Source organism: Ambystoma mexicanum, chromosome 2q (genome assembly GCF_040938575.1).
Source record: "Ambystoma mexicanum isolate Mex_15411 chromosome 2q, UKY_AmexF1_1, whole genome shotgun sequence".
Taxonomy (NCBI): domain Eukaryota; kingdom Metazoa; phylum Chordata; class Amphibia; order Caudata; family Ambystomatidae; genus Ambystoma; species Ambystoma mexicanum.
The window spans coordinates 1,043,628,329-1,043,639,302 of record NC_090924.1 but is presented as its reverse complement, the minus strand read 5'-3'; the positions used below and the strand labels follow the sequence as shown (position 1 = coordinate 1,043,639,302).

At 50.3% G+C, this 10,974-nt stretch overlaps 1 protein-coding gene across 1 annotated transcript in view; it reads left to right on the top strand.

The window, feature by feature from the left end:
• Window positions 1–399: 399 nt before the first annotated feature.
• ITGA8 (integrin subunit alpha 8) overlaps window positions 400–10,974 on the top strand; it is a 791,003-nt gene continuing 780,428 nt past the window's right edge. The window contains exon 1 of the mRNA XM_069648404.1: window positions 400–1,812. Coding sequence (XP_069504505.1) covers window positions 1,631–1,812 — 182 coding nt within the window. The 5' untranslated portion in view covers window positions 400–1,630. The remainder of the gene's footprint in view (window positions 1,813–10,974) is intronic.

Sequence of the window (10,974 nt, the reverse complement as noted above, 5' to 3'; positions counted from 1 at the left end):
TAGTGATACTCCGCTCCTGGCCGTTCCGGCCCACTTCGACCACTGCTGACAATGCCTTTCACCTGCCTACCTGGAAGTAGTGGTGTGATGTTAGGAGGGAGGCCTCTCCCTTCCCGTGTGTCACCCTGCCTTTCTCTCCGTGTTTAATCCCTGTGAGTGACCATAACCTCCAGGGCCTGCGCACCTTTCGGGTCCCAGGACATTTTGGGAGCAGTCACCGAGTAGTGCCTTAGGATACCAAGCGATTTCGGGTCTCTGCGCGCAGCTCCCATGCCTACTTCTTCCAGACGTCCTCTCACTCCCATCCCTGTTTTTGCACACCGCACTCCTTCCTTCCCCGCTGCTACCTCGGCCACGCCTCCCTTCTTTCACCCCCCTGCTTCTGCACAACTGCATCTTGAATCTCCCGCCCCTTCATCTCGCTCCCAGTGCAGACTCCGATGTGGGAACCGCGACAAGAGTGCAGCGACAAGAGTGCAGCGACACAGCACAGCGGCACCAGAGAGGCCGGAGGGACGCAGAGCCAAAAGGGCGCCTTTGCTTTTGTGACTTCGATGCTGCGGGTAGCGGGAGAGACAGCGCACAGCCCGGTGCAGCAGTGATTCCGTGAGATTCTCAGCGCCACTGCACCTAGTGCTGTTCATAGCAGTGCCGTGGGAGGGCACCCCGCTGGAGCCGCGAAGCTCAGCAACAGGCTTCTTGGCGCTGTCCCCAGGTGTGCAGCGGCGCAGGGCGGGTCCGGCGGATTTGTGTCACCGTCGGCGCGGGGCTGTCCGTGCACCGCAGTGGAAGTGGAGAGACCAGACCCCGCTGGAGAGCAACCTCGGTGATGGAAGCCAACTCGTCTCAGCTGCGCGACCCCTGAGGCTTGTCTCGAGCTGTCCCTGTCAGACGGAGCTGCGGACAGTCACTCGTGCAAGGCCTCTCGCCCTAATACTGCCTGGCCGGGGATTATCACCCATAACACAGCAGCACTAGTCTGCACAGGTGCAGTATAGCCAGCAGGCCGTCCTTAATAACCCCCCCCCCCCCCCATCGCCACCCATCCTCGCGGTGTGTAGTTTACACAGCCCTTACTGTGACCATTTCCGATCGCCTGTGACATACAGCGCCCCTTCCTTCCCCACCTGCCTGGGCGTAGTACACGACCCTCTTGCCCGGGTCCGGCTCTGCCTTCCCAGGCGGGACACCCAGCTCCCCTGAGCCTCTACCCCCAACCCCGTGTTGATCCCACGTCCGCTCCTGCACGCGTGTAGTGTACGGAGTCCCCGAATGTACACTCGAGCTACCCGCCCTCCACCCTCCTGCCCGGGTGCAGGACCTCACGGTCCCTTCCAGGTTCCACGGAGCCTGTAACTCCCCCCCCCCCCCCCAGGCGCCGAACTCCTGCCTGTGTGTGGTATACGGAGCAACTGCATGCACACGCGAGCCCACAGTCCTCGCCCACCCTCGCCCAGGGCTGTACCCGTGTGTGGGACCCCCTCCCCGTCCTGTCTCGCACTCCATCCCCGTCTAGTGCCGAGGACCTCTTGCCCCTTGCCTGCCCAGGATACCCGGTGCCCGTCGCCTCCACCCCCCTGAACTCCTGCCCTCCCCTCCTCGCTGGACCTTTGAAGGCAGCCGCCACAGGATGGCCGGCGTTTGCAGCGGGGCTCTGCACCTCTGGGCCCCTGCCTGCCTGGGGACGCTGCTGCTTCTCTCGCCCGGCCTTTTATCCTTCAACCTCGACGTGGAGAAGACCACCGTCTACAGCGGACCCCTGGGGAGCTACTTCGGCTACTCCGTGGACTTCCACCTGCCGGACAGGAACACGTAAGTCAGCCGCTGCTGCTGGGCCCTGAGATGCATGGACCGGGCGCTGCACTCTGTGTGTGTTCCACCTCTATTCCAGAAATGCACCCAACGGCACTCGGAGTATCACAGGTGCATTGTTTATGGTCATTAAGCGTAAAGTACCCCCCCCCCCTCCCGACTTCTACTCGCTAAGACAGCCGAGGCATTGAAGCTTCGTAGACATAACCTACTCACACCCAGGCGCCCCTTTCTGCCTGCTCTTTACTGAAGCCCATAGACATTTGGCCTGTCCCGCCGCTTGTTAGAAAGTCTGCTCTGTCATAGGCACTCTACAAGGGAGCCCCCGCCCCCAGATAGATATATTTTATGGCGGCACAGTTCTAGCAGCAAATGTATTGTTATGCAGCGCCTCATTCGACATTAAGGCAACCACCCGTTTCTAGGCACGCGTGGCGGGCTCTTCCCTGCAAAGATTCGCACCATAACTGAAGCGAGTGCTAAACTGTCCGGGCTAGCCTTACATTGCGTCATATCTCCTATCATTTCAGCGGCGTGAAGCGGGCGGCGCCCGCATGAAGCGCATACAAGCACGTGATGGTATTGCATATGGGATGGATTCGGCGGCATGGGGGCTAAGAGCCCAGAGTCATACAGGCTGTGTAAGGACTTGTTCACATAACACACGGGGCAGGTAACACGTTAGAGTCCAGTCAGCGATTTCAGTGTTGGCTCTGCCTTTCAAAATTCCGTAGTTGATAAAATGAGTGCTGTGTGATGAAATGCTGTATCCTGCGTGTTTTCCAGATGGCTCCACCGGGCCCCTCCAGGCATAATTAGGAAGAAGGGAGCTGCTTAGATCTCAGCAGTAAAGGGGTCTCCATGTTTGCCAATCTGCCAATCAGAAAGCCATTTGCAGACAGGCTTCTGTAAATAACCCCGCCGGCCCGCCCACCAAAATGCACCAGGGACCAACGTGCCTCAATGCACACGTTTCCAAGAATAGAGTAAACGGTTTTACGATCTCTCTATCTCTCTCTCTCTCTATCTATCTCTCTATGCCCCCCCACACTGTGTGACTTTATAAGGGCACGAAACAGAAGGAGCATTTTATTCCTTCTAATACGTGTCTTCGCCCCCGTCCCCTTTAAAAGTGCAGGTGTGGGCGGAGCCTACGGGAATTCAGGACGAGCATACTGGGGCAGGGGTCGAAGTGGGCGGGAGCGGTTGGGAGCAGTGTTCCTCTGCGTTTTTTTTAATTAAATTTTACTGTTCCTATACTTTTATTTCAAAATGAAGCCGTTCTGGACTGGCTTTATTTTAAAATAAACGTGTAGGAACCAGTTGAAACTTGCACTTTCAGTGCCCTGCACTGGACGTTCCCCTAAACAGCAGGCTCATGTGTTTGGGGGATGCATTGTGTGTGGGAGGGGGCGTAGCGATGGAGTTTTTGGGGAGCGTGGCAGGCCAGTAGGGAACATAGTTCAACTACTTATTGTCATACACTTCGAGCACTGCCTTGAGGATTTTTTTTGCACGGTTCAACGTGAATTTGCACTGCTGAAAAGTGACTTTGCACTGACGACACAAACCCTGATCCATGGACCTGTGCAAAGTGTATTTTTGCAGTGCAAAGACCTTGCAAAGTCATGTTGTATTGCACAATTGACCGTCCCCTGAATTTTCACGACTTTGCACTGCAAAAATACGCTTTGCACAGTTCCATGAATCGGGGTTTGTGACAGTGCAAAGTCACTTTTCAGCAACGCAAACATTTCCATGAATCGGGCCCTGATGCGAGACATTTCCCGGTGGTCGAAGTGTAAAGTGCACGCAGGATCTCGTTCAAAAATACACACATATGCCGCTCGTCGTCTAGCGCCGAAAGTAAGTGGTGATATGCGTCTCGATTCGCGCCCTCGGCGCTAGACTTCAGCAGTGAACACGTGAACTTGTTGCGGTTGAAAGTCTGTGTTCTTTTCTCACTAGTGATGAGTAGTGATGTCACAGCTAGACTAGCACAGGGGTATTGCAAGTCACTGAGCAAGTATAGGAACACAGCCAAAGGCCATACTCATATAGGTAGCCAAAAGGGAATCTATCGCTAATACTACACGGCTATCATCACCCTTTAAATAGCCGCTCTCCCGATTGCTCCGCTGTATACATGTAAATACGAAATGCACTGGGAGGGAGAAACATACACACCATCATGTAATGGGCAGCAACACATGTTTGCAGTGGTGAATAGCCGCATACACTCCCACTACCATAAACAGCCCCTTATCAATCAGAAGAAAGGAACCGAAATGAGGTGCTCCAGTGGAGAGCTGGCGAACCGGCCTTTGTGACGTCACCACTCAAAGGTATACCGTGTTCCGCTTAAAGCAGTGATGCCATCTGTCGCCATTTTTTTACGTGTATTGCAGCCTGTACATATGTACCCATTTTTAATTTGCATTTTTAAAGCGCCGTGGGCATCGAGGCACTGTTACAGGAATACGTCTCTTAGTAGCGTATTTATAAAGCCGGATCCGGTGATCGAACCTGTGTTGCTTCGTGTTGTCTTGTTTCCAAGGCGAGCACATTACCTCTGAGCTATCCTCCCGGGACTACCTGTGTCAGTGCTAAATTACTTTCATACACGAGTGATATCTCCCTAGTCCCGGTCTGTCGCCGATGTCACCCCACGACTAGAAGTCATTCTAAGTAAGGGCCTAAACACGACATTTTTACTAAAGAGTGATTCCACGCTGTTTCGTTGTCAGTTTTTCAAACATGCCTTTCAATGCACGCGTTTTTATTTTACTTGGACGGCAGATTAAAGAAAGCTGTTGCTCTGGGCGATACATGCTGTATTGGCTTTTATGTGAAGCCCCCCGAGCTGTGACATTCCGGTGTGGTCCACTGTATAATACAAACGTCAATGCACAAATAAATAAATAAGCGCCGGCTGCCACAGCTGGAGCGGAGCTAGTAAAGACTGGGCAGCAGGAAGTTATTAACGACCCCGGCAGCTGTATCCAGACATGAAGCAGGAGGGGTGCCACGGCCGGGAACCAGCATCGCGCTTTCGGAAACGTGCCGACACACCGCATGCAGTGGCCAGGAGTGTGGCTGAGCTAGGACGGCGTGCAGAGCGCGCGCATCACGTGCCCCACCTGGCAGACTGTGGGCTGGAAACGCAGAACGCCCGACTTTAGAATCTGCAGACCTGGCTTCAAAGCCTGCCCTCGACATTTGACCTAATGCCCCCTGACCTTAAATCAGTGCTACCGACACTTTTTATATGCCCCCAGGAGTAGAAAAATTGCTGCTGGGCCCCACTAGATATAATTTCTGTCTATATTTTCTATTAAACTGAGTGCCTTTTGGAAGAGCCTCGCCAGCCCCCACAGTTTGAACACTGCTGCATTAGACGGTGTTTGTTCCCTGAACAATGCGATTGTGTTTTGTTGTCTGTAATCTGAACCCCACACACGATACCATTCCGTGTATATTGCACTTGGTTATTTATAACGTGCTTAATACCCAGAGGTTTCTAACCGAGACCAGGGATCGAACCTGTGTTGGTCCTCGACGAGGCGAGCGCGTTGCCCCTGAGCTATCCTCCGGGTCCGTAGTACCTCATGAGCCTGTCCTTTGAAAAGCCCCTTTCTGTTTAGATACCCTACTTCGAATCAAATGCCTACAAATTGAAGAGGTAGACATCCAGTTCTGGACAGAGCCATAAGCAGCCTGCAGTGCTCAGTGGCTGATATGACATAGCATGTATAACGCGCCTATACACAAGTGTTTCAAGGCTGGTCTAGTTTGTCTGTCTGATTAGGGAATGCCCTTCCTCTGCCTCCTGCATCAGGAATTGGCACCCTCTTGCCCCCTGATGGAGGATTCTCCTTGCTGTGTAAACTATACAGTGTAAAGTTCTGCCCTCTTGAGGCCCCGCTGCGCCTGGACGTACTGGTTGATGGTGGCATAGAACCGGAGACAGATGCGAAATCTGAGTCGTTGATGAGTGCAGGCTGGAAACACTCAGATCCTGAGTGGCACTCAGTTTCTATGGCCTTGGTAGTGACACTCGGGTATAGGTTTTCATTTAGAGAGAAGAGCCCAGAAACTGACAAAGGACCGCGCTGCGAGTCTGAGTGAGCCGCCAGGTGGGGCCGCAGCGTGGGATGGCCCTAAAGAGGTATCGGGTAATATTATCCCCACCAAAAATATCGCCGTATATGGTCGTCGGGAACGGCCATAGGCAATATTTTTAGGGGGGATAATATTAGGGTTTTTGGGAGCGGGGGTTGCAGGGGTGCTCCCGATACTTTTAAAATAATACAGGAGTTGCAGGGGTGTCCCCCGCAGGTTCCATGCCTTAATATCGCCACAAAAATATGGCAATATTTTTGTATGGCGATATTTTTGCGGGGATATGAACACGTGGAACCCCTAAAGAAGGGAGATGGGAATAGCTCCATTCACCTTGATGTGGGGCTGGTAGGGAAGTGATCACATTGTGTATTAGAAGGGTGGCCTGTGTAGTCATGCAAGGTAGTAAGAGCTCTTGGTGTGAGTTGGTTAGTTGAGGAGAAGAGGGGGTAGACAAACGGGCGGCACATGTAGTGTGCAGCAGAATCACAGCGGGACACCAGGGAGCTACATTACAGTTGGGCACCTATAACAGTGGTGGGGGATACAATTGAGTGTACGCAGAAATGCATCAACTGGATCATTTAGATGCACGATAAAGTGTGGGGTGGGTGGTGGCAGGATGGTGCTTGGATGCAGAAATACAGTCAGGATCACCCAGGTGCTAACACAGTGATCAATCACTTACATGAAGACAGCAGCTGGGTGATACCTGGGTGCAAAATATAGTAAGGGGATTTCCTGAAGGTGGAAATACAGCCATTGGATCAATTAGATGCACAGTACAGTGGGGAGAGGCTTGGATGCAGACATAGAGCAACGGGTCACCAAGATCCCCCACCCTGCCCACCCCTGATGTGCAGCTCCGGTCACGTGATTGGTTACGTGACCCAATATCCGGAAGTAACTGTGCAGGCCCCTCGAGCATACATTCCTACCAACTGTATTCCTGACTTTGGTGCCACCTGCTGCTCCAAGGAGGGAGGCCATGCTGGGAACATCCCGTCCAGCGACCGTACCGCCGCAACTGCAGCGGGCTGCTCCAATGCCCGGCTTGTACGCCGTGGGCGTCCCCCTGAAAGGGCATCCATCTAAGATCATCTTCTTCTCCTGTTTGCTCCTGTTGGTGACTGGCGTGAAGGCCATGATTCCTTTTTCCTATTGACTTGTTCCTTTTTTCTGTCTCATGATGCCACACTCCAGCTCACAACAGTGATGTGTTCCTGGTCGCAGCCTGCCGGCTGTACACAAGGCATTGCACAAGAGTTTCCTCTTCTGGCAACCGCCTTTCCTCTGTTTTTCCTTAGTGCGATCTTCTTAGTTTTTCGTCTTTTCATGCCTGTGAACATGCCAGTCCGCCGGAGCAGGCATGCCTCACACCCTGTTCCCTTGGCCCACGGTAAGCCTGCTCATTCTATTTCTGCTCCCTTTGACTCTTCTCCACCTCTTGTTCCCATGGGCCTCCTGAACGCTTGTTCTGTTTGTAATAAGTCCACAGTATCCTGGACCCTTCTTTCATCTCACCCTACACTTTCTCTGCATCACCGAAACCTGGATTAATTGCGCTGACACTGTTTCCCCGCCTTTTTACACTCCTCACACTCCTCCCACACGCCAGTCTGGCAGAGGGGGTGGAACCGGCATCTGCTATCTTCCTTTCTATACCTCAGTTCCCCACCCTACTTCTCTTGCTCTATTCCCATCCTTTGAATACCACCTCCTTTCTTTTTCCAAATCTTACTCTATCCCTTTTTCAGTGGTCTACCAGCCCCACAACTCGCTCTCCTCTGTCTGCGATGATCTTGACTCACTCCTCTCCTCTCTCCTGCCTCTTCTACATTTTTCTTTCTTCTGGGAGACTTTAATGACCATCTTGATACCGTGCATGCTTCCTCTCTCTTTCTTTCATTACTTGACCTCTACAATCTCCTCCAATAGCCCTCACCCGTCACACACTTCCGGTTCTTCTCTTGACATTATCTTCTCCTTTATTCTTCCTACCATGACCATATTTTCTGACTTCATTTTATGTTATCTTTTTCTTGCTTCCGACCAGCACTTCTGATCCTGTATTGACCTCATTTCGTTACTCGGTGTAATGTTAGAACTTGTGACACATCTGTTTTTATTCCAACTCTTGTTGCTTCCCCTCCTTCTCCCTCTGGCTTTGCTTCCCTCTCAATTGACTCTTCGCTCTCGACTCTGCTCTCGCAACTGATTCTCTTCACTCTGCTTGCCCCGTCCATCTTTCCGTTAAGCTCCCTCAACCTTGGCCCACACCGGACCTTCTCTCTCTATGTACAACTCTAACCACAGCCCAACTCAGCTGGAAATAAACTCCCACTGACCTTGCATCTCTATCTGCTATTCATACAACCTAAGACTTTTCTTTGGTACTCGCCAAAAAAGAATACTTTTCTGATCTTATTCTGTCATAATCTTGCCATCCTCGTTGACTTTTTCAATTTCTAAACCATATTCTCTCCTCTCCCTCTCCTTCCACTGACTTTGCTAATTATTTCACTGAGAAAGTCACTCTATTATGCTCATCCCTCTCAGACCCCAACCCCACCTTCCCTCTCCGTCCCACTATGCCCTCCTCCCTGACTTCTTTTACTCCTCTTTCTGACTCTGACTCCTCCTTCTATCTCTCTGCAGCTCACCCTACTGGCTCCCCTCTTGACTCTCTTTCCTCTCCTCAGCAAGATTTATCCCCCCTACTCCCTTTTCTAAATTCCCTCTTCAATGCATCTTTTTCCAAAGCTACGTTCCCAGCTGACTTTAAGAGTGCTATCCTTCTGCCTTTACTGAAAATCCCACCCTTAACCCTTCTTTTCCTTGAAATTTTGTTCATAGCTCGCTTCTTCTATTGGAATCTAAAATTCTGGAGCATGTAGTCTATTCCCAAGTCACATTCTATTTTGATCAAGAAAGAGGGTGGGCAAATAAAGGACAGAGATTGCCAGCGCTTGCAAAAATATAGTATTGGTATGTTGAAGGCTGTGGGTGAATTGTAAATTGTGGGTGTATTGCCCTACAGTCCACAGTTCAAATAATACATTAGATGAGGTTGTACAATCACACTGCGCCAAACAAAGCAATCTTTATGCACAATTGTACATCTCTTAATTGTTGACAAAAACAGCCGGACACGTGTTTCGAGACTTGGCTCTTCTTCTGAGGCAAATACACTTTTCAGGTTGGCTTGAGTCGCAAATAAGCTGTCCACAAGAAATCTATGCAAACAAACACCTTAAAGTCTCCCGCTGTCGCGATAAGTCTTCATAGCCACTGTCAGCCTTTCGGCGTCCAACTGATTCCAGGGATCATCATTCTCTTCCACAAGCCCTATCTGGTTTCCGTCCACCCCACTCCAGAGAACCAGCCTTGCTCAGCGGATCCACTTTGCTTCTATCTGCTCGCCACTCTAGGTTCTCATCAATTCTGATCCTTCTTGATCTTTCTGCCACTTTTGATACTGTCGGCCACCTTACTCTCCTGTCCACGATGGGCTCTCTGGGTATTTCTGGTTCTTTCCTACATTGATTCCAATCTTATCTGTCTGATCAATCTTTTTCCATCTCATGGGGTGGTAAAAACTCCATTAGTTTACCTTTGCTGCACGGTGTTCCCCAAGGCTCAACCTTGGGCCTTCTACCGTTTTCCTTTTACACCTCCTCTATTGTCTCTTTCTTTCGGATTTCTGCCTATTTCTACCCTTATGATCCCCAGATCTTTGCCTCTTTCTCTTCCTTTTCCAACTCTCTTTATGCTATCATCGCTTCCTATCTCCTTGCAATACAATCTTGGATGAACACAAATTTCCTACATCTTTATGCCTTAAAACATGTAATTCTGTTCTTTCCTGCCCCCGCAGTCCCTGCTCCTGTTTCTCTGCCCTCCATTCTCTTTCCCCCCTTTCTAAACCCCTGCACAAAATCTGGGTGTCCTCTTTGAGTCTTCTCTTTTTTTTCCTTACACATTACCAACCCTGCTCGCTTCTGTCATTTTTAAATACACAATTTGTGCAAAGCTTGGCCTTTCCTTACTTTTCACGGTACTAAACCTTTTATTACTGCTTTGATTCTCACTCATCGTGACTATTGCACCTTGCTTCCTGTTGGTCCCAACCTCTCATCTTGCCCCCCTATGCTCTGTTTTCAACTCTGCTATCCGCGCTCTCTATCCTTCCCTCTCTTCATTCCCTCTCCCCACTATCCTTTGAATCTCGTCTACTGTTGTTCCACTTCCTCTGGATCATTTATTTTCAAATGTCTTCACGATCTTCCTCCCCCTACCTCTGACCCATATTATCTTTTTACGTCCCCACACGCTCCTTTCAGTCTAAAACTAAGTTTCTACCAAAAGTCCCCCAGCCACCCTGTGCCCAATCTCATTTTCGTTCCTTTTCACTATTGGCAACCAGACACTGGAGCTCTTATCCTGTCCCCATCAGATCCAGTCCCATGTTCACACTTAAAGAATGTTCTGCTTTCTAACGTGATAATTCCTTTTATTATCTAAATCGTTTATTCATATTTTTGTACACACTTATTTATGTATAGTGGTTTGGTGAAAGTGCCTAAAAAATCAATATATACAAATCCAAAATACAGTGGGGGACCACCAAGATGAAAAATACAGTGGGGGGGCACCAAGATGCAAAATACACTGGGGGAGCACCGAGATGCAAAATGCAGTGGGGGAGCACCAACATGTAAAATACAGTGGGGGAGCACCAAGATGCAAAATACAGTGGTGGATCACTAAGATGAAAAATACAGCGGGGGATCACTAAAATGAAAAATACAGTGGGGGAGCACCAAGATGCAAAATACAGTGGGGGATCACTACCATGAAAAATACAGTGGGGGAGCACCAAGATGCAAAATACAGTGGGGGATCACCAAGATGCAAAATACAGTGGGGGAGCACCAAGATGCAAAACACAGTGGGGGAATCACTAAAATGAAAAATACAGTGGGGGAGCACCAAGATGTAAAATACAGTGGGGGAGCACCAAGATGCAAAATACAGTGG